The 24051-nt window shown below is 47.2% G+C and overlaps 1 protein-coding gene across 1 annotated transcript; it reads right to left on the reverse strand.

Moving 5' to 3' along the window:
• Window positions 1–495: 495 nt before the first annotated feature.
• LOC109554152 (mas-related G-protein coupled receptor member B5-like) lies at window positions 496–22660 on the reverse strand. The gene is made up of 3 exons (XM_019954459.2): window positions 22578–22660; window positions 22267–22295; window positions 496–1496 (listed from the first exon to the last, which is right to left on the reverse strand). Exons 1-3 carry the CDS (start codon window positions 22658–22660, stop codon window positions 496–498), a joined length of 1113 nt encoding a protein of 370 aa, XP_019810018.2.
• Window positions 22661–24051: the final 1391 nt, after the last annotated feature.

Here is a 24051-nt window from a genome sequence, read left to right on the forward strand (position 1 = left end):
CTGAGGTTGGTCAGTGTGACTTCATAAACTTTCTGAAGGATAATCTGACAGGTTTTGAAAGGCTCAGTGGGATTCCCCAACAGCTCAGTGGTAAAGAATCCATCTGCCAGTGCAGGAGACACAAGAGACCTGAGTTCGGTCCCTGGGTCAGGAAGATCCCCTGGAGAAAGGAATGGCAACCCACTCCAGTATTCTTGCCTGGAAAATCCCATGCACAGAGGAGCCTGGCGGGCTACAGTCCACGGGGTCGCACAGAGCTGGACACGACTGAGCGCCTGAGCACAAGCAAAGGCCTCAGATGTGTGCATTTGGTTTCACACACACATACACACCTACTTCTGGTGATTTGTTCTCGGTTTTTACACAGAAGGGAGGCTGGGAAGGGAGCTCTTTGGGGGTGCTGACTTGGGGATCTCTCTCCTGCTGGTGGTGAGGTGTGGGTACGTCCACGAGACTGTAGGGACACTGATCCACTGGGAGCCCCCCACCATTCCATCAGAGGCTCACGCTCTCCGTCTTGCCAGTTGGGGTCACTTTCTGGTCCTCAGCATCCTCCATCTCCTCACCCAGGGCTCTTTGAAGGACCACCTTGAGGGCCTCCATCGACCGCTCCCTCTGAAGGCCCCCGATGAAGAAGTAAATGGCAGGGTTGGCCGTGCTGTTGACGCAGGACAAGAGGACACAGATGTCATTGAAGATGTGAATTTTCTCAGTTGTACAGAACCGGATGATACTGAGAGGCAGGCCGAAGAGGAAGCCCAGGAACGAGAGCAGGAGGACCAGGTAGAACTTTCTGGGCTGATGCTTCTGGGAGCTGGCCTGGACTCGCCGGAGCAACAACAGACTGGAAATGCCCAGGACGGAGAACTGGAGGAAGACCGACACAGCGGTGGCAGTCTTAAATTCGTCACAGAACTTTTCCTCTTTGGTGAATAACTGACCGCAGGCATGACCTCTCAGCACATTTAACAGAAAGGTCAGAATCCAAAGGAGCGTGCTCACGATGGCCGACAGGTGCTTGGGGCAATGACACCGATACCAGATAGGGAAGAGGGCGGACAGACAGCGCTGGAAGCTGATGGCGGTCATGATGCCCAGACCAGTGAGGTAGAAGAACCACCTCAGGACCATAAAGAGGGCATGAAGACCAAAGCAATGGTTGAGGAAAGGCTTCAGGATATGGCGGACAGAGAACAGGATCTGGAAGCCAAGGTTCATGAAATCCGCTATGGCCAGATTGAGGCTGTAGATGATGAAGGAGGTCTTCTTGTGAGACAGATGGACAAACCAGATCACGATTCCATTTCCCACCAGTCCGAAAAGGGCCACAACCACAGCGAGGGACCGGAGGGCCACATGCTCAACATCGTGTGACCCTTCAGCCCGCTCTGCAGCATCAGGGCTGGAATGATGAGTCTCGCAGTAATTGTCCATGGTGAGGCGATCCGGGCTCGGCAGGACTGTTGGATCCCCCTGTCCTGTGACTCCTGGCACTCCTGGGGAGTCAGAGATGGAGGTATGGACCCTCAGGCAAGTGAGGGGGGCTCTCGCTCCTCCCCCTCTCCCCGTCTCCTCTTCCCTCTCCCCCGACTCCTTCCCTCCGTGCCTCCCACCTCCCCTCACTTGTCTCTTTTTCTCTCCCCGTCTCCTCTGTTCGCCCCCTCCCAAGCCCGGACACAAATGCTCTGAGTGCAGGTCCTTCCTGTGGTCCTTGGCTCTCTCTAGAGGGCAAGAGGGCAGCTCAGCTTTGTCCTCATGAGCAGGGCCTCTTGGGCATTCATCTCTACACTCAACAAACTGATCTGCTAGGTGTCCCCTCCAGCTTAGGCTCTGAGCAGAAAGCAGGGTGGGGGGAGTTGGGGGGATCTGGTCTCTGACCCCAATAAACCCAAGGGATCAACCATTTACAGGACAGTGTGACTGTCCTGTGGCCATACTACAGGAGCTCTAGTACTCAGGTGGGAGTTGACCCTTGAAGACATGGTAGACGTTACCAAGAAGATGATACCGATGCAAAGAAACCACTTGAGGAAGAGCCAGGGGCTTGAGGGAGCATGTCTACTCCAAGGGTAGACCTCTTAGTATATAGTTAGGCCATGAAGAGCAGTTTGGGGTACCGGGAGGGAATGATGGATGATGTGAAGGTGGGTGGAGGCATCTGGTCTGGCTCCTTACTTGGGTCCAGGTGCCGAGTCCACTGTGTTCAGCAGCTCAGATGCCCTGAGGTCTGTAGGGAGACCTGTGCCTGAGTCCCTGGGGATCTCGTCAACTCCAGTTGTTTCAATACCACCCTGATTCCAATGACTCAGGGAAGAGGGTCAGCCACGCAGGGGTGTCCTAATCCCCAGGGCCCATGATGACTTAGATTTGGAGAGAGGAGATAAAAGTTACACATGGAATTAAGGCCGCCAACCAGCTGACTGTAAGATAGGCAGATGGGCCCTTCAGGTAACCACAAGGGTCCTTATGAGAAGGAGGTGGGGTAGGAGAGTCAGAGAAGGAGCTGTGATGTGGGAGACAAAGTAGGGGTGATGTGATAGCTGACTTTGAAGAGCAGGGAAAGGGCCCCAGTCAAGGATGCAGGCGCCTCCAGAAGACGAAAAGAGACCAGGGAACAGCTTCTCCCCCGGGGCCCCTGGAAGAGAGACAGCCCTGCTCACACCTCGATTTTAGCCCAGTGAGACCTATATTTTGGATCTTGGGCCTCCATAACTGTAAGGTTATAAATCTGTGGTTATTTGCTGCGGCAGCTCTGAGGAAACTCCTGTGTGAGGTCTCCCATTGCATGGTCAGGCTCAGGTTCTGAGAGGTCCTCTCTGCCCTTCAGGTTACATGCTTCTTGCCTTTCCCCTCCCTTATTTCCAACTTCTCCTTGTTTTGTACTCGGCCTAACTCAGCTCCTCTTCTTTTCTCATCCCCTAGAAGCTGATATTTTCCAGGTTGTGTTCCCCAGCGTTCTGTCCTGTTTTCTTTAAACCACACCCGTGAATCCGATCTCATCCACTCACATGGTCTCTTGTTCGTCACTCAGTTCCCAAACACACATCGTCAGCCTCCATCTCTCCAGCCCTAGACTTGCTTATCCAATTGCCGACGAATAATGCCATGTTTAACACTATCCCCCAAGTGTGTGCTCTTCAATGCATGCTCTCATTGCTACAAATTACATCCCCACGCAGGACCCTGTCCACTAGATCTGAAATGTGGACTCACTGGTGGGCGCCAGGGGGACTTTGGGATCAGAGGGTTTGGGTTGGGTGCCTACCCCTCCCGCTAATTAACTAGTGCGTTTGCTTCCCCGGTGGCTCAGACAGTAAAGTCTGCCCTCAAGGCAGGAGACCCGGGTTCAATCTCTGGGTTGGAAAGATCCCCTGGAGGAGGAAATGCAACCTACTCCAGTATTCTTGCCTGGAAAATCCCATGGACAGAGGAGCCTGGCGGGCTACAGTCTGTGGGGTCGCAAAGAGTTGGACACGACTGAGCAATTAACACTTGTATGATGTGCTCAAAAGTTGTACTATAGTAGATGCAAGCTACTGCATAAAAAATAGATAAACAAGGACCTACTGTATAGCACAGGTAACTGTATTCAATATCTTGTAATAACCTATAATGGAAAAGAAACAGAAAGAATATATATGCATACATATAACAAAGTCATTTTGCTGTACATCAGAAATTAACACAACATTGTAAATCAATGATACTTTAATTTAAAAAAATTTTTTTAAGTTTTAAAGCAGACTTTGAAGAAGGAAGTCAGTAAGTAGAAGATAATTCATTTTTACTTATGTTGATTTGGGATTGTTTGTGGAACACCCACGTAAAGACGTTCAGATAGCCAAGATTTTGGAAGGGAGCTGTGGTCTGGAGGTGTAGATTTAACAAACATCTTAAGTGGGAGCTGAAGCTGCTGAAGGGGAGGACACCACAGGGTGGAAAGGGGCAGGGCTGGGGAACAGTGCAGAGGAAGACACAGTAGGGAGTGAGGGCTGGGCAGCTCAGAGCCAGGCTCAGAAGCAGATGGGGGCCGGCAGCACAGTAGCAGGTCCCGGAAGTTTGAACCAGTGAAATACATCAGCAGCTGGCAGGGTCTACCGTATTTCAGATGGCTTCAGACTGCAGATCCGTAATGCACTAGTAACAATTTTCTAATGACAAAGGATTGATCACTAGGAGACGAGTGTCATCAAGAATGACTTCTGCTTTGCTCACCAAAATCTCCCGAGGCCCTGTTTTTGGAAGGAACCTGCCCCCCTGGGCTGGGCAGTGGCTTCGATGGTTGAAGGCTGGTCAGGACAAAGCCATCTTCACTGAGGTAGGCTCATCTTTGGTCCTAGACTGCCTCTTTCAGGAGCCCTGTGACTGCTGGCTTCAGTAGCTGTCCCATTTCAGACTTCTGTGGTTTAAGGCACTTGTCTCTCTGTGCTGTGTAGTCCTGATGTAAAAACGGCATCAGCCAGTTCAGTGGCTCAGTCGTGTCTGACTCTTTGTGACCCCATGGACTGCAGCACACCAGGCCTCCCTGTCCATCACCAACTCCCGGAGTTTACCCAAACTCACGTCCATTGAGGCAGTGATGGCATTCAACCATCTCATCCTCTGTGGTCCCCTTCTCCTCCTGCCCTCAATCTTTCCCAGCATCAGGGTCTTTTCAAATGAGTCAGCTCTTCGCATCACGTGGCCAAAGTATTGGAGTTTCAGTTTCAACATCAGTCCTTCCAATGAACACCCAGGACTGATCTCCTTTAGGATGGACTGGTTGGACCTCTTTGCAGTCCAAGGGACTCTCAAGAGTCTTCTCCAACACCACAGTTCAAAAGCATCAATTCTTCGGCACTCAGCTTTCTTTATAGTCCAACTCTCACATCCATACATGACCACTGGAAAAACCATAGCCTTGACTACACATATCTTTGTTGGTAAAGTAAGGTCTCTGCTTTTTAATATGCTGTCTACGTTAGTCATAACTTACCTTCCAAGGAGTAAGAGTCTTTTAATTTCATGGCTGCAGTCACAATCTGCAGTGATTTTGGAGCCCCCAAAATAAAGTCAGCCACTGTTTCCCCATCTATTTGCCATAAAGTGATGGGACCGGATGCCATGATCTTAGTTTTCTGAATGTTGAGCTTTAAGCCAACTCTTTCACTCTCCTCTTTCACTTTCATCAAGAGGCTCTTTAGTTCCTCTTCACTTTCTGCCATAAGGGTGGTGTCATCTGCATATCTGAGGCTATTGATATTTCTCCTGGAAATCTTGATTCCAGCTTGTGCTTCATCCAGCCCAGCATTTCTCATGATGTACTCTGCATAGAAGTTAAATAAGTGGGGTGACAATATACAGCCTTGACATACTCCTTTTCCTATTTGGAACCAGTCTGTTGTTCCATGTCCAGTTCTAACTGTCACTTCCTGACCTGCATATAGATTTCTCAGGAGGCAGGTCAGGTGGTCTGGTATGCCCATCTCTTTCAGAATTTTCCACAGTTTATTGTGATCCACACAGTCAAAGGCTTTGGCATAGTCAATTAAGCAGAAATAGATGTTTTTCTGGAAGTCTCTTGCTTTTTCGAGAGTGGATGTTGTCAACTTGATCTCTGGTTCCTCTGCCTTTTCTAAAACCACCTTGAACATCTGGAAGTTCACGGTTTTCCTGAAGCCTGGCTTGGAGAATTCTAGGCATCACTTTACTAGTGTGTGAGGTGAGTGCAATTGTGCGATAGTTTAAGCATTCTTTAGATCTTCAGTCTAACACTTTCCCAACTGAGCTATTTTGGCTGGATAGTTTGAGCATTCTTTGGCATTGCCTTTCTTTGGGATTGGAATGAAAACTGACCTTTGGCAGTCCCGTGGCAACTGCTGAGTTTCACAAATTTGCTGGCATATTGAGTGCTGCACTTTCACAGCTTCATCTTTTAAGATGATGGGGAAACCCCATTGGAGAAATGTCCAGAAGGGCAGGACCTAGGCATCAGTGGTGTGGTCCACATTGAGACATCAGAGTTCCCCATCAAAGCAGCAGGCAGAAGCCTGGGGGCCAGGGAGAAGAGGTTGGATGAACAACAAAGCAATGGCAGGTCAGGGAAGACACAGGGAAGTGGTAGGCAGGAGGAACCTGAGAAGCCACAGATGCTCTGGGCTCCAAAGCAGACTCGAGCTTACCACCCGGGGAATGTAGTAAAGGAGGAGGCGGACGGCTCGCTCTTACCTTGGGTGCTGGTTCAGTCCAGGATCCTGTCTGTGAGAGCAGGAAGGACCTTCTCAAGGAGTCTGATCTTGGAGAAGTCCACTCTCTCCCTGGGCCACTGAGCCACCCTCAGGAGCTCCTTAGGAGAGTGGGGCTCTGAGTGTTATCAAGTTGGCTCGAAGCCGCTTGTCTTTTCCTGTGTGGGGTCACTGGCCAATCAGAGTCCAAGCATCATCTCAGGAGCGTATCTCACGGTCACGTTTCCTCCCCCGTTGCCTCATCCTCACATTCGCTTTCTGCCTCGATATTCTCAGAATCGCTGTCTCTACTTGTGGCTTTTTCTCTGAACCAAATCTTTACCACACATTTGCAGCACACTGGAACAAGCCTGACTCTTGGCGTCCATCATCTCGGTGAAGTTTGAGACTTTGAACTACCCGCTATACCTTGGTGGCTTTGCCTTATGTGAGAGTCGTGCCTGGGAGAATGTCCCTCCAGGGCCACACTGCGTGGGATCTTCCTCCTCAACTCACATCCTGATCTTCCCCGGTACTCTGTCCCTTAATCTCTTTCCAAGTCTCAGCCTCTCATATCCCCACAACCACACAGGTGTCCTGAACACCGAGCAGTCTTGCTTCTAGACTAGCACTTCCAGGGGGGACCATGGGGTTGGGTGGGAACAGCTGAGTCTACTCCATCTGAACACGTGAGCCACATTCTTTTCAGAAATCACGTCTAGTTGTGGACAGGATGACCTCCTGCCCCTAGGGAGAGACAGCAGGAGGATGAGGATGGAGAGAGGCTAGCTCTGGCCAAGCCCCCTGGGAAGATCAGAAATAAATGATGAAAGTCTCAAGTCATGCCCTCTGGCGTGGAGTCACCATGGTCCAGCCCAGGCTCCTAAGCTTCCCAGAGACGAGCAGAACCAGAAATCATTTATCACATCTTCCAAAGTGTTAGGAAAGACCCTGATGATGGGAAAGATCGAGGACGAAAGGAGAAGGGAGTGGCAGAAGATGAGATGGTTAGGTAGCATCACCAGCTCAGTAGCCATGAATCTGAGCAAACTCTGGGAGATAGTGGAGGACAGAGGAGCCCCGTGTGCTGCAGTCCATGGCTCGCGAGGAGTGAGACACGACTTAGTGCCTGGAAAACACATTCCAAATTCGCCCCGGAAGGATTTTTCCTGCTATGTTCAGTTTTACTTCCAATTGCATGAGATACTTTCCCGTGATGAGCAGCTGGTGTGGTCTTTCCAAGGCTGTGCCTCCCAGAACTGACAATTAGACACACTCGACAAGAACAAGAAGGGAAGGAAAGTGTCCTGCTGGTCGTAGGAGAGGACGCTAATCGTATCTGCCCAAAAGACAGGTGCATGCCTAAAGCTTGGCATCTTTGTGTCAGCCAGCTCAAGCGTCTCCCACAGCTGGATACGGTAAGTGAAAAGGGCACCGCGTCCCTCCCTTTCCACATCTCTAGGAACTCCTCAAAGGTGGTTCACAAGTATTTTGATCTTAAGGCCCCAAAGAGCTTTGGTGTATGTCATTTATACCTATTGATATTTACCATCCTAAAGCTGAAGAATTAAAATGCATAAAGTTATTTTAAAATAAAACAATAAGCCCATGTCGTGTTACCATAGTAACTTCCCGACTCAGGGACTGAAACTGGGTTTCCTGCATTACAGGCAGATCTTTACTGTCTGAGCCACCCAGTCTATTTTTAATGAAAAGTAAATACAGATTTTTTAAAAAAAATATAGAATCTCAGTGAGAAGAGTGGTGTTGTTTTACATGTTATGCACATCTTTTCAGTGTCTGGCTCCTGGGAAGACAGTTGGAGTATCTGTTTCAGCATTTGATCTGTTGCAAAATGTTACTTTGGTCGATGTGTATGAAGAAAACTGACCTCACACATACATGTTGAAGGAAAAGGGAAGAGGAGTTGGATGGCCTTTCCAGGACCGTTCTGTGAAATTTGACACGTACATGGATGCTCAGTCGCTTCAGTCATGCCTGACTCTTCACGACCCTATGGACCGTAGCCCTCCAGCTCCTCTGCCCATGTGATTCTCCTGGCAATAATACTGGAGTGGGTTGCCATACTTCCTCCAGGAGATCCTCCTGACCCGGGGATTGAACCTGCATCTCCTGAGTCTCCGGCATTGCAGGCAGATTCTTCACCACTGAGCCATCAAGAAAGCCCATGCTTCCTTGAAGTTATGCCAAAACTTAACAAGTGGTAGTTTCTTCAAGGTTAGTCGTAATGTGGAATCTGAAATCATATCAATAAACTTTCATACACTGTTAAGTTAAAATCATTTATCTAAATTGCATTTTGGTCAGATCTTTTACCATATATTATTTTCATAGTATCATTTATAAGTCATCTGGAAAATATTGGTTCATGGAGTTATGTAGATTTTTCAGGTATTGACACAATTCGTTATACACTCTATCATCTATCTATCTATTGGTCTATCGTGGGGCTTCCCTTGTGGCTCAGTGGTAAAGAATCCACCTGCCAATTCAGGACACACGGGTTTGATCCCTGGAGAAGGAAATGGCAACACACTCCAGTGTTCTTGACTGGAGAGTCCTATGGACAGAGGAACATGGAGGGTTACAGCTCACGAGGTCACAAAGAGTCAGACAAGACTTAGCAACTAAACAACAGCCTATCAGTCTGTCACATTGTTAACATCCCCGTGAATCTCATCAGAAAACTCTAATCATTGGGAAGCCATTATACTCAGTGTAACAGATGCATGTTTTTTTTGGAATTCTAATTTTTTTCTTAAAAATCCAAATGGTATCAGTGGCTCCAGTTGTTTTCCTTGAAATGACTGGCTCACTTTGTTCATTTTGAGAAAATTTATATGCACAGTTATATTCTAGTTGAGCTATTTCAAATCCTGAAAGATGATGCTGTGAAAGTGCTGCACTCAATATGCCAGCAAATTTGGAAAACTCAGCAGTGGCCACAGGACTGGAAAAGGTCAGTTTTCATTCCAATTCCAAAGAAAGGCAATGACAAAGAATACTCAAACTACCGCACAATTGCACTCATCTCACACACTAGTAAAGTGATGCCTAAAATTCTCCAAGCCAGGCTTCAGCAATACGTGAACCATGAACTTCCAGATGTTCAAGCTGGTTTTAGAAAATGCAGAGGAACCAGAGATCAAATTGACAACGTCCACTGGACCATCGAAAAAGCAAGAGAGTTCAAAAAAAACATCTATTTCTGCTTTATTGACTATGCCAAAGCCTTTGAGTGTGTGGATCACAATAAACTGTGAAAAATTCTGAAAGAGACGGGCATACCAGACCACCTGACCTGCCTCCTGAGAAATCTGTATGCAGGTCAGGAAGCAACAGTTAGAACTGGACATGGAACAACAGACTGGTTCCAAATAGGAAAAGGAGTACATCAAGGCTGTATATTGTCACCCTGCTTATTTAACTTATATGCAGAGTACATCATGAGAAATGCTGGGCTGGAAGAAGCACAAGCTGGAATCAAGATTTCCAGGAGAAATATCAATAACCTCAGATATGCAGATGACACCACCCTTATGGCAGAAAGTGAAGAGGAACTAAAGAGCCTCTTGATGAAAGTGAAAGAGGAGAGTGAAAAAGTTGGCTTAAAGCTCCACATTCAGAAAACTAAGATCATGGCATCCAGTCCCATCACTTCATGGGAAATAGATGGATAAACAGTGGAAACAGTGGCTGACTTTATTTTTGGGGGCTCCAAAATCACTGCAGATTGTGACTGCAGCCATGAAATTAAAAGACGCTTACTCCTTGGAAGGAAAGTTATGACCAACCTAGATAGCATATTCAAAAGCAGAGACATTACTTTGCCAACAAAGGTCCATCTAGTCAAGGCTATTGTCTTTCCAGTAGTCATGTATGGATGTGAGAGTTGGACTACAAAGAAAGCTGAGTGCCAAAGAATTGATGCTTTTGTTCTGTGGTGTTGGAGAAGACTCTTGAGAGTCCCTTGGACTGCAAGGAGATCCAACCAGTCCATCCTAAAGGAAATCACTCCTGGGTGTTCACTGGAAGGATTGATGCTGAAGCTGAAACTCCAATACTTTGGCCACCTGATGCAGAGAGCTGACTCATTTGAAAAGACCCTGATGCTGGGAATGATTGAGAGCAGGAGGAGAAGAGGACGACAGAGGATGAGATGGTTGGATGGCATCACCGACTCAATGAACATGAGTCTGAGTGGACTCCGGGAGTTGGTGATGGACAGGGAGGCCTGGCGTGCTGCGGTTCACGGGGTCGCAGAGTCGGACACGACTGAGCAACTGAACTGAACTGATATGCACAGTTGGTCAATCAATCATGCTTTCAAATAAAAATGGTGATCAAGAGAAGGAAGAAGCTAGTTAAGATCTCAGCTCAAGTAATTGCAATGCTTGAAAAAGTTATTGTACTTTGGTATAAAGCCAAAGTGACAGATATTTATAATATATTATATTTATTAAATATGTAATGTTAGTTATATAATATGCATTTTATTATATATTATATTATATACTTAGATTAATATATTTCCCTGTTTAGTCACATAAAGTATTAAAAAGTCATGTACTCAAGGCATATATTTCACAAAATTAAGAGTTTTTTTTTTAATTAAGAGTTTTTACTGCTTCATCAAGAGTAAAGGACATTCCTGGGTGAAGGTGCCTTTTCGGAAAATTGCTGTGAAGCCGTGATGATGGGAAAGAATACGACACAATAGTACTGTCACACTTTTTGCCGCTTCTTTGATCTGAGCTAAGGCACAGGCTGTTTAATCCATCATTGCTTTTGCATCCATCAGTGAAAATCTCAACAAAGTTGTTCCAGAAGAAGCCATGAAACAAACAAACAAAAAAATTGTTCAACATTTTGAACATTTCAGCACTTTCATTTGTTGCCAAGCATTCATATAAAAGTTCTCCGATAATTAGTTGCTGTTGCTACCAGATGAATTCTAGAAGTTCAGGACTATCTATCAATTTTAAGAACTATATGTGAAGAGAGTATATTAACTCAGTTTTCGTGTCACTGCTAAACCTTTCAGCCAACAAGTTTACTGTATCATTAGAAAGTAGGTGGAAGTGTGAGAGTGTTAGTCGCTCGGTCGTGTCCGACTCTTGTGACCCCATGGACTGTAGCTCACCAGGCTCCTCTGTCCATGGGATTCTCCAGGCAAGAATTCTGGACTGGGTTGCCATGCCCTCATCGAGGGGATCTTCCCAACCCAGGGATCGAACCCTGGTCTCCTGCATTGAAGGCAGATTCTTTATCCCCTGAGCCACCAGGGAAGCCCTTAGAAAGTAGGGGGCACCAGAATTCTTTTAGTGACTTTCCTCCACCTGACATTCATCAGCATCAACTCTACAGGTTGAGTAAGTCATGGAAGTAAGTGTCATGGTTAGCAGGTGGGAACAGAGATACCATCACCATTTACAAGAAATAAGGAAACTTTAGGCAAAGTAAGCAGATTCTCACAGCTACATAAGATGGGAAACAGTATTCATGTTTCTACAATATGTTATCTAAAATGTTCAGTTTTCAACAAAAGTTACAAGACATGCAAAAGAAATGTGAATGTATGACTCATACGCTGGAGTAAGAGAGACGTAGAGAATAGAGATGGTCAGACCGACCAGATGTTGAATTCAGCAGGAAGACTTTAAAGCAGCGACTACAGATACACTCAAAGCGCTAATAGAAACCATGCCTAAGAAGGAAAGAAGTGTGTGACGACAGTATCTCATCAAGTGGAGAAAAATCAATAAAGAAACTATTACATATAAATGGATAAAAAAGGTCCTACTGTATAGCATAGGGAACTATGATCAATATCCTGGATAAACCACGATGCAAAAGAATGGAAAAAACGTATGCGTGTGTGTGTGTATGTGTGTGTGTGTGTGTGTATTGTGTGTGTATGTGTGTGTGTGTATGTGTGTGTGTGTATGTGTGTGTATGTGTGTGTAGCAGATTTTGCTGTATAGCAGAAATGAACATAACACTGTAAATCAACTGTACTTCAATTAATTTTTTAAAAAGAAAGAGAAATGATTTTTTAAAAGAACAAATAGAAATTCTGGAGTTTAAAATAGAGTTGAAAGTTCACTACAAGGGCTCAAAAGGAGATTTGAACTGTCAGAAGACGGATTTAGCGAACTTTAAGATCGATTGATAGCAATTATATAAATCAAAGGTAAATGAGGGGAAAGAATGAGCAAAAATGAAAAGTCTCAGGAAACTGTGGGACATGATGAAGTACCAAAATATGCATAACGGGAGCCCAGGAGAGGAGGGAGAGAAAAGAGAAAAAAAGAAATGATGGCTTAAGACTAAAATCTATTAAGAACACTTATGGCACCCCACTCCAGTACTCTTGCCTGGAAAATCCCATGGATGGAGGAGCCTGGTGGGCTGCAGTCCATGGGGTCGCTAAGAGTCAGACATGACTGAGCGACTTCCCTTTCACTTTTCACTTTCATGCATTGGAGAAGGAAATGGCAACCCACTCCAGTGTTCTTGCCTGGAGAATCCCAGGGACGGGGGAGCCTGGTGGGCTGCCGTCTCTGGGGTCGCACAGGGTTGGACACGACTGAAGTGACTTGGCAGTAGCATATAACCAAGAAGTTCAGTAAACTCCAAGGGGCTCTCATCCTCATCTTAGGGATGCTGAAACAGAGGCGGGGGATGATTAATGGCTTCTCAGTCAAGCAAGAATAGAGTCAGGGTCTCCCCAAGGTGGTCTGAATAACAGTTAGAGGTCTTAATAACCATCCTCTGTGGCTTCAGTGACATGTTTCCCTCCAAAATTCAGAGTATGTTTTTCATGTGATTCCTGCAGACCATGAAAGTGCAGTGATTTTACAAGCATGTGAAGATAAATGCAAAAAAAGAGAGTGTTAGTCACTCAGTCATGTCCCACTCTTTGCGACCCCATGGACTGTAGCCCACCAGGCTCTTCTGTCCATGGAATTCTCCAGGCAAGAATGCTGGAGTGGGTAGCTATTCCCTTCTCCAAGGAATCTTCCCAATCTAGGGATCAAACCCAGGTCTCAGGCATTGCAGGCAGATTCTTTACCATCTGAGCCATCGGGAAGCCCAAGATAAATGCCATTAGTTCTTAACTATTGACCCTGAGAATATCAGCGGTTTGTAAGGACTGTAACAGTACACATTTTTGAGCAATAATTTTTTTCTTATCTTTAACAAACTAAATTATATGACATAAAAACTTAAACATACATCATTTACTGTAAACACAATACACTGATTTAAAATGTAAACAATAATTGTATAATGGCTAAATATTAATATCCCCTACCAGATACTGTTAAGAATTTGAGGCATTTACACACACAAAGGTTTAAAACTTTTAGATGGTTGAAAATGGTGGAATCATGTGCAAGGCCATGGAGAAACTGTCGAGGAAGGGTTGAGGAAAAAATCAAGGAAGAAATCAAATAACTGAAGAGCTACAATGACAGAGATGGCATTGGTGGTTCAACGGCAGGATTCTCACCATCCTACAAGGAGGACGATGGGTGGCGAGCCTGAAAACAAAGAAACAGGCTTTGAGATGCGAAGGACAGAGATCGACTGTAAGGCTAATGGTGTAACAATCTCTTCCCCACTTCTCACCCTGCCACAGCCTTCCTGCCATCTCACCTGAGGGTCCAGAGAAGATGGTGAGGCCAGGGGCGAGTGAGAGGGTTCTCACACTCGGAGGAAAGGTGAGAGCATGATCTCCTACAGAGAAGTCCCATTTCTTCTCCACCGCCCATCTTGGTTCACGCATGTCCCCTCCAGGGACAGATTCACCTCTGTGCCCAGGTGGACTGTTCTAGAAGGCACCCAGGTGCACAACCCGTGGAAAGATCAATACCCTAGTTGCCTTTTTTATAGAAATAAAAATCAAGCCACATTATACAATGAAGAACATGAGAAGTGGTCCATGGGATGGGTCCAGGCTCTAGATCCTAGCATCTCTGGGGCATGTTGCTGCGTGATGGAGGTGGGAAGGGTGTTGGATGTTGACTTACTGTCGGTACCTCGCGCTCACCACCGAGAACGTTTGGGACAGACTCTTCCACGGATGGGACGACTGAAAGAGCAGAAGCTGAAACACACCTCTAGGACCCGTTTCCAGTGTTCTCAGAACCAACCCCTAAAGTGTTGGGGCAACCATGGAGGCATCACTTGAGCTAGAAGAAAGTCTGCTTAAGGCCAGGTCTTGAGAGGGTTGCTCCCAGCCATATCTTCCCTGCATGTAAGTCCCAGTCCCATTTCCTCCCTGGAATCTGGAACCCCAGCTGTGTGGAGGGGGGACACACACGTGTCAGAACCAAAAGAACGTCATGCCCAGCTGGGCAGGGAGCGACGATGCCACAGGCCGCTGAGCACACGGGCCTCCCCTCTACCAGCTGGAAGAAGCTGGTGTTTCCCAAGAGAGTCAGAGATGCCCTCTGCATACTGCAGGCCAGAACCCGTTAGCTCCAAGCCCACCAGGACCAAACTCAATTTTTACACATCCAATTGCTTTTTTCAGTTGAAGTATGGTTGATTTACAGTGCTGTGTTCATGACTGCTACGCAGCAAAGTGATTGTTATACATATACACACATTCTTTTTAACTATTCTTTCCCATTTTGATTCTCACAGGATATTGAATATAGCTCCTTGTGCTATACAGTCGGACCTTGTTGGCTATCCATTATGTATATAACAGCAAACCTCTGCCAACCCCATCCTCCCACACTGTCCCTCCCCCAGCCCCTCCACCTCGTCAACCCACAGTCCATTCTCTGTGTCCGTGACTCTGTCTCTGTTTAAGGTAGGCTCATTCGTGCTGTACTTCAGATTTCACATTAAGTGATATCCTGATATTTGTCTTTCTCTTTCTGACTTACTTCACTTAGAGCCCAAATAAACAGATTTTAAGTCAGTCAGGACCTGCCTGTTTATCCAAAACTGCAACCATCATCTGTGAGCAATAGATAAGACAAACAACCGGCCAGGAAAGACCTCAAGCCACAGCTCCGCTTGGCGCTCTCTGACACAGAGGCTCCCACCACGCTGCTGAGTGATGTCACCGAGACCCACAATCCCTCTGCAACTCCCCTCTGCCCCAGCAGCTCCCCTGTGCCAGGTGGCACCCTGTGCTGTGGCTTCTGGAGGGTCCCGCTCTATGGGGGACTTCCTCCCGTGCAAACCTGGCAGAGTGCACCCTGATGACGCTGCTGGGTACCGCTACCAGCTCACGGCCGTATCATTCTCTTTAATCCAGCCCCCAGGCCCCTCCAACTTACGCCTGGGTCGGGCCACCTAGGGCCTCTGACTCTGTCCTCATCTGAAAAGTGAAGACACTCATAGGCCCTGTGTGTGTCACTCGGTTGTGTCTGACTCTGCGACTCGAGGAACCGCGGCCCGCCAGGCTCCTCTGTCCATGGGATTCTCCAGGCAAGAGTACTGGAGTTGCCATTCCTTTCTCCAGGGGATCTTCCCAACCCAGGGATCTAACCCAGGCCCCCTGCACTGCAGGCAGAGTCTTTACCATCTGAGCCACTAGGGAAGCCCACAGGTCTGCTGCCGCTCAGAAGTCAAGTCAGGAACTGCTGCCTGGCTGCTGTTCTGGGCAACGGTCTTCAAGCCTTTCCTGACTCTCAACACCCTTTTCTCAACAGCCGCTCAGAGTGGGACGCACTGAAGCCCACGCAGCACCGACCCCCTCACACGCCCATTTTCTTGTTTCTCTGTTCACCTCTTCGACGTGCTTGCTTGTGCTTCAGTCTTTCCTGAACGTGAAAATGTAAAGACTAAAATATGAGACAGAGGAGCAACTGATGAGGGATGACATTCCAGAGAATGTAAGAGAATTCTGGAGACCCCACTGACCGCAGCATCACAAGTCATCAGAGCATCCCTGTTCTCCTGGCCCTCAGCTTCCCCCTGCTCTGCGCCCGCAACCACGTGCATCGTCTCTGACCTGGACCACACCCCGGATGGCTGCTCACTCTGTCTAGCACCCCCACCCAGAACCGGAGGTCTGCCTCGAAGAGAATAACCAGCCCTCTGGAAGGCAAGTCGGGCCCACTTCTTTCTTCCTTGTCTGGGATACTCTCCAAGTGGCTCCAGACATTCAGGGCGAGGGCTTCTCTGCTCTCCTGCCAGGAGCATGCAGCCCCTTCCCACGCCCCCCGCCTCCCCGTGGGGTTGCTCTGGCCTCAAGCATGTGCTGAGCTGTGAGAAGCGCGAGCCTCCCCTTTCTCTGTCTTAGAGGCCTCCCTGCCCCTGACGTGGGTGAGGACAGGGAAACCCAGGCTGCCTCTGCTCGGGTCTGTTGTGGGGACAATGGCCTCTCCATCACTCCTGAGGCCTCCAGGTGCCCAGTGCTGGCGACCAGATCACATGACGTGAAATTGCCGCCTCTGTGGTCAAAACCCTCTGGGCACCGGTGGCTTCTTGTGGTCCAGCCTCTACCTTGTTCCTATCCGAGGCCACCGATAGGCGGTGTTTTACAGCCGTGCAGACCCCCACGTGCTTCCTCCCGGCTCCCACAGGACAGACAGACCCGCCGGGTTAACTGTTGCTGACACGCTGTCCAGCAGCTGGAGGCTGCAACACGACTGATGTATTCTTTCAAGGTGTTGGATTTTGCAAAGTCTCTAGCTGCCAGACTCTTGGAAAAGAACAGGTGGGCTGGGGGACCACCCTTGCCTGAAGGTTTGTGACTCCGGCTCAGCCGGCTTTGCTGGACAGCACTGGGAGGGGTGACATGCTGAGCTGGGGTGGCAAGAGCCCCCCTGAGGACCAGACCTAGCCACGAGGGCAAAGCTGGTCTTCATGGTCAGACGGTCTGGACTTCCAGGATGGCTCCCACGTGTTACGGGATTTAAACATTCTTCTCATTTCCTGGGGCTTCCCTGATAGCTCACTGGTAAGGGATCTGCCTACAACGCAGGAGACCCTAGTTCAGTTCCTGAGTCAGGAAGATCCGCTGGAGAAGGGATAGGCTACCCGCTCCAGTATTCTTGGGCTTCCCTTGTGACTCAGCAGATAAAGAATCTACCTGCAACATGGGAGACATGGGTTCCATCCCTGAGTTGGGAAGGCCCCCTGAAGAAGGAAAAGGCTACCCTCTCCAGAATTCTGGTCTGGAGAATTCCATGGACTATATAGTCCACGGAGTCACAAAGAGGCAGACACGGCTGAGCAGCTTTCACTTCCACTTGCTCCTTTCCTTGAGCTTGATTGTTCTCACCTACATGAAAAGTAACTATCCAGTGTGTTTGGAAGAGAAGATCAAGGGCCTGCATTTAGTGGGTACCTGATACGGCTTGGTGCACTTGGAAGAGACTATGGCCAAAGCATTAGACACAGTTCCTGCCTCCGAAGCGCTTGCTTCTCCCAGGGGACTGAAGGGTGAGCAGACAGCTGGCACGCAGTCGAGCATGTCTGCACTCAGAAAGCTATAACATGCACGCGTCAACACAATCTGGGGCGGAGACAGATGACTCTTAGAGGTGGTGATTTCTAAGCTGATCTCCGCAGGGTCCAGAGGAGACAGCATATGAAAGGGCGGGGAGAGGTGGGGCGAGGGCTTTGGCTCAAGGGCAACACCAGGCAGAGGTCAGAAGCCAGAGAAAGCGAGACAGGAGGCCAGAGCCCAGGCGGCAGCAAACAAGGGCAAGACACGAGGCTACACCAGCTTGGAAAAAGAGGGTCTTGTGTGTTCCAGGAAGACTCTGGACTTTATTTTATTCTGCTGAGATATAATTCACATTTGATACTTTTCTCTCATTTCAAGTATACACGTCAGTGGTTTTTAGTCTAGTCAGAAGATTGTGCAACCGCCACGACTGCCTAATTCCAGAACATTTCATTACCCCCTACAAACCCCACATCCACGAGCAGTCGGTCTCACCATCCCCTCTGACGCCACAGCCTGTTTCTTCTCGCCGTAGGTTGCCTATTCTGGACATTTCACATAAACAGAAGCAGATAATCCGTGGTCTTTGGCCTCTTTCACTGCGCATAATGTTTCCAATTCATCCATGTTGCAGCAGGAGTTTGAACTCCCTCCCTTTTCATGCCTGAATAATATTCCACTGTTCAGATAGACTTATTGCTGTTGTTCAGTTGCTAAGTCATGTCTGACTCTTTGTGACCTCATAGACCGTAGCACACCAGGGTCCTCTGTCCTCTAGGATCCCCCAGAGTTTGCTCAAATTCATGTCCATCAAGTCAGTGATGCCAGCCAACCATCTCATCCTCTGTCATCCCCTTCTCCTCCTGCCTTCAATCTTTCCCAGCATCAGGGGCTTTTCCAATGAGTCAGCTCTTCGCATCAGGTGGCCAAAGGATTGGAGCTTCAGCTTCAGCATCAGTCCTTCCAATGAATAATCAGGACTGATTTCCTTTAGGACTGACTGGTTTGATCTCCTTGCTGTCCAAGGAGTCTCCTCCAGCACCACAGCTTGAAGGCATCAATTTCTCAGCACTCAGCCTTCTTCATGGTCCAACTCTCCAATCTGTACATGCCTACTAGAAAAACCATAGCTTTGACTATAAGTCAGACTTTCTTCTATGAGCATTGGGGCCCAGTAAAATGAGCATTTCTTTTATTCCCCCAGAGATAAAAAGCATTTAAAGACTTTGATATAGTAATTTATACAGGGGATATAAGTATACAAGTGTAATTCAATTTTATGATATCTCAGACCAAAAAATGGTATTTCATCACTTCAGTCCTTTCTTTAGTTTTACAAACAGCAGTTGGTACACACATAATTATTTTGATTGAAAAAGTATATTCTGTAGCAACTCAGGATTGTGAACTCGAAACTATACTTGATTCTTACTAGGTACCTCTTGCTATCGTCTCAAATTTTTATATAATTCTAGTGGTTCCGCTTGACATTTCTCTCTCACATGAGTCAGCTCTTCCCATCAGGTGGCCAAAGTATTGGAGCTTCAGCTCCAGCATCAGTCTTTCCAAAGAGTATTCAGGGTTGATTTCCTTTAGAACTGACTGGTTTGACTTCCAAGGGGCTGTCCAAGGAGCTCTTCAGGAGTCTTCTCTGGCACCACAGTTCAAAAGAATCAATTCTTCAGTACTCAGCCTCCTTCATGGTCCAACTCTCACTTCTGTACATGACTAGTGGAAATGTCAGGCACCTCATCTTCTAAACCCTTGCACAGCAGAATGAAGCATATGCCAGAATGACAGCCCCAGAGCTCCTGCCTTGCTCAGTCAGCAAGGAGTATGGTGGCCCTGCATAGAAAGAAGTCAGATTTTGCAATATTGGGGAGGGCGTGGGACTCTGAGCCAGGAAACCAGGCTTCCTGTCGGGCTCGGCCGTGTACCCACTGTGGAATATTTGGAAGATCTTGGAAATCTCCTCCTCCCCCACGATGCATCAGCCGTGTGACCCCAGTGGACCCTCTTTGCTGATGTCCATCGTTAGAAACCGCAGCTTCTGGGGCTTCCCGGGTTGTCTAGTGCTTAAGACTCTTACTTGCAAAGGACCTGGTTCGATCCCTGATCAGGGAACTAAGCCCCCCCTGCTACGGGGCAACTAAGCCCCTGTGCCCCAGCTAGAGACCCTGAATGCTGCAGCTCAGGCCCGGCACAGCCAAATAAAGAAATGAGTATTTTAAAAAGAAGTAATAGCTGTTAACTTTATAATCGTGAATCTGAAAACACAAAGTACGAGTCTGCACACAGTAGGTGCTAAAGAAATGCTCCTTTTTATCCGTCTCATTTAACACCTTCCGTAGTCATTTGGAAGAAAGATTATGGCTTTTCAGTTCACGATAAACTTGATGGTGTTGCAAATTCAAGTAAGGACAGAGAAGCTAGGCAGAGGGGTCTCAAAGTGAAAAGAAATATGGGCAAGAAATAAAATTCGTGTCAGTTTAGAAAAATTAAACTTGATATTATACATTATCAGTATAATGTATAATATAGCTGGGAAAGATTGAGGGCAGGAGGAGAAGGGGATGACAGAGGATGAGGTGGTTGGATGGCATCACCGGCTCAATGGACAGGATTTTGAGCAAACTCAGGGAGATGGTGAAGGAGAGGGAAGCCTGGTGTGCTGCAGTCCATGGGGTCACAGAGTCAGACATGACTGAGCAACTGAAGGAGAAGGGCTCCAGATAACACAACAGGAGAGGAGGGAATCCCACACCATCCCCCTGAGGCCAGCATGTCCACAGTCGTCTGTGAGGCAGGTGTGGGACCATACAGGGCACCTAGAAAAGTCTGTCTCCTGATCTGGGGCTGCCAATTTCCTTTCTTCCTCCCTTTCTCTCTTGGCACCTGCCAGGACCCGTGGCAATAAAATTGTTAGGGAATTTACTGCAACCTGGGTGGACTTGGAGGGTATTGTGCTAAGTGCAGGAAGTCAGACAGAGAAAGACAAATACTGTACAATCTCACTTATACATGGAATCTGAAAACTACAGTGAAAGCCGCTCAGTCGTGTCTGACTCTTTGTGACCCCATGGACTATACAGTCCATGGAATTCTCCAGGCCAGAATACTGGAGTGGGTAGCCTTTCCCTTCTCCAGGGGGACTTTCCAACCCAGGGATCAAACCCAGGTCTCCCGCATTGCAGGCAGATTCTTTATCAGCTGAGCCACAAGGGTAGCCCTGTCAGACAAAGTAAGTTCTTAGTCTAGACCACTCTTCATCTTTCTCAGGATTTTTGTTTGATTAGTTGGTTGGCTGGTTTGTGGTTTTTCTCTGGTGTTACTCATGATAAATGTCCCAACTGATGCAGAACCTAGAACCTGACACTAGGGTACAAAAATTAGGGTGGAAAATAAAGAACTGTCATCTATAACATCAATAATCACGTAAGCTTTTCTCGAGTCTATCACAAGGATGTAAAATTTATCAACACATTTTAAGATGCTCACTTATTTCTGATACCAGTGAAATGTGATAGTTGCTCAGTCGTGTGCAACTCTTTGCGACCCTGTGGACTGCAGCGGGCCAGGCTCCTCTGTCCAGGGAATTCTCTAGGCAAGAAAACTGGAGTGCGTTGCCATTTTCCTTCTCCAATTTCTGAAACCGAAAACTGTACAAATTAAACCCATCAGTGAGTGAAAAAGAGACTCTCTCCCAGGACGTCTCACCCGTGGAACACACAGATGATGTGAACCTGGAAGAGAGAGGTGGTCCTTGCGTGTTTGGGTTTGAATCTATAGGAGCCACCATTATAGGTTTTTCTAACTATTGTCCGTCTACATCTCTTTGCTTATTTGTTTTTCTTTCTACTTTTACAAATATTTGTTTATCATTAAATATCTGGCTGTGCCAGACCTCAGTTGCAGCAGGTGGCATCTTAGCTCCCTGAGCAGGGGTCAACTCATGCCCTCTGCTTTGGGATTAAAAGTCTTCACTGCTGGACCGCCAAGGAAATCCCCTCTATTATTTTTTAACTCTATTCTTGGTCCAATTAACTGATTTCATGGCCATCCCCCACAATTTGGAGAACACCCTCACGGAGCACTAAATTGCATTTTCTCTCGAGTCCCCTGTAAGCCTCACTTGGGCCAGGCTTGACCTTGAAAAGCCACGTCTTGCACACCGTGTTGTATACACCTTATACACCTACACGGAGACGGCTGGATGGCATCGCCAGGCCAATGGACATGAGTTCGAGCAGACTCCAGGAGATGGTGGTGGACAGGGAGGCCTGGCGTGCTGCAGTCCACGGGGTCGGACACGACTGAGCAGCTGAACAGCAGCACATACACTTCGTAGCAGCAAGCGGAAGCCGCCAGTATCTGCAGATCTCACTTGAGTTCCTCAATCTAACCTAATCGAAGTTCCTAAAATCTAATCTGGGAGTTCTTCCCCATAGGCGTGAAATGGAAACAAAACAAAACAAAACCCTGTGATAAGACTGTGGGAGCCCACAAGGTGGGGTCCGCATGCCTATCCTGCTGAGAGTTGCAGACACCTCAACGGTGACTCCAGGGACCCCAGCCCAGCCTCACAGGGATGGACACGCAGTCCACGTGACAACCACCCACCTGGCTTCCCGCGGTCCACCCTGACCCATCTGCAGTTGGGTGGTCATGAGACAACCAGGAGAGCAGGCTGAATAAACACACTCTCTCAGAAGAAGACAAACTCATTTCTAAATTCCTTGGGTGACCTCAAGCTGAAGTTTTCAGCGAGGCAAAGCTCCCTATCTCAGGGACACTGGTTTTCACAGGTTACTGAAACTGTGTGTGTGTGTGTGTGTGTCCTAAGAGGCCGCACGTTCATCAGACCCAGGGTGATGATCAGTGAATGCTCTTTGGAGTGTGCGGTCAGTGTCCCTCTGAGCCAGGGTACTCACCGTCTCCTGGAGGAGACGGAGGGTGAGCCCGGCTCTTCACTCTGGGGTCTGAGCTTTACCCCCTGCATCTCCCTCGGCACCATGTCCTCCCAACTTTACCTGGGGGCCCTCAGCCGGGCTGACCATGGTCATGGGGCCACAGATGGCTCTCAGGAGCTTCAGCCTCTGCAGTGGTACAAGTGGGTCCTTGATAAAATCTCGAATAAATCAAACTAGGTAATCCCATCCATGTTTGCGTAGTGAGATTTGGTCTGAGTCCATTTCACGCTCATTCACAAAGGAGGTGTGTTAAGGTCTTTATAACAAGCGTGGAGTGGGAGGAGAGAAGGTCCCGGGAGGAGAAAATCCTCGAGAGCGAGGTCCACCAGCCCTCAGTGGTAGAAAGCATCAATTCTTCAATGCTCAACCTTCTTTGTTGCCCAACTCTTACATCCATACATGAAAAGTAAGACAAATGAAATAGAAGCTACAGTGTTTTTAGATTTTTTGATATAATTCACAAAACCACAAAAAATGCGCCATTTTAAATCATACACTTCAGAGGATTTTAGTACCTTCAACTCTTCTGCACAACCGTTGTGCTATCCCATCCCACAACATCTCCATCACCCCAAAAGGAAACCCTATTCTCGTTGAAGGTCAGTCCCAGTGCCCCTCCCCAGTCCCTAGCAACCGCTCATCAGCTTCCGTTTCCATGCATTCACCTCTTGGACACGGCATACCCACGGGCCCGCACAATACGTGGCCTTCTGTGTCTGGTTTCTCTGGCTTGGCATAATGTCATAGCGTGGGTCAATTTTTTATCCCATTTTATGACTACTTCTGGCTTTTTATTACAAAAAGACAAAAGATATTTGGATCTATTAATATATATGTCTTATGCTACATGAAAAAATAGTACTATGAAAAACAAATTTATACAAATTTGCTAATACATGATAGACAGTTGCCTGCTTCCTAGTTTTCACTGAAAACTAAGGTTTATTAATAGCTAAAATGTATAATCCAGGTGTAAAGATAACACTTAGGAACAACAAAAAGGAAGGGAAACAGCTTTCTATAGAAAATATGAGAATAAAATGGGATTTTTTAAATAAAGAGTATGCAATAAATACGTGTTTTAAGGAAAAAAAGAGAGTAATTTTGTCCTAAAATAAAATGACTGGTCACTCCAGAATAAGAAAGGGAAAAGAAGACAAAGTCTAAATTGAGTAGAGAAAGCTTCAGAAGTTTTACGGGAAAGGAATTTTATGTTAAGAGGTCAAAGCTGGCTAAAATTGTACAGATTTGTTTGTAAGTTTTTTTTTTTTTTCCTGAGCTCAATAATGTCCTGATACAAAATGAAGGTTTCATTTTCTTTCTGTTTAAGCCAGGACATTTCTTAGGTGATTAGTTTACTCTTGGTAAAACATGATAAAGGATTTTCTTTCCCTTTAATGTCATCTGCCCCGAGAAGGAAGATTCTGTGTACTAG

Source organism: Bos indicus, chromosome 29 (genome assembly GCF_029378745.1).
Source record: "Bos indicus isolate NIAB-ARS_2022 breed Sahiwal x Tharparkar chromosome 29, NIAB-ARS_B.indTharparkar_mat_pri_1.0, whole genome shotgun sequence".
In the NCBI taxonomy this organism is placed as follows: Eukaryota; Metazoa; Chordata; class Mammalia; order Artiodactyla; family Bovidae; genus Bos; species Bos indicus.

Coding starts and splice junctions, on each gene's coding strand:
- LOC109554152 (XM_019954459.2), bottom strand. CDS start 22,660: ATGGTGCCGAGGGAGATGCAGGGGGTAAAGCTCAGACCCCAGAGTGAA. Junction 22,296..22,577: donor TCCGTCTCCTCCAGGAGACG/GTGAGTACCCTG, acceptor ACCCAACTGCAG/ATGGGTCAGGGTGGACCGCG. Junction 1,497..22,266: donor GGTGGACCGCGGGAAGCCAG/GTGGGTGGTTGT, acceptor CTGACTCCCCAG/GAGTGCCAGGAGTCACAGGA.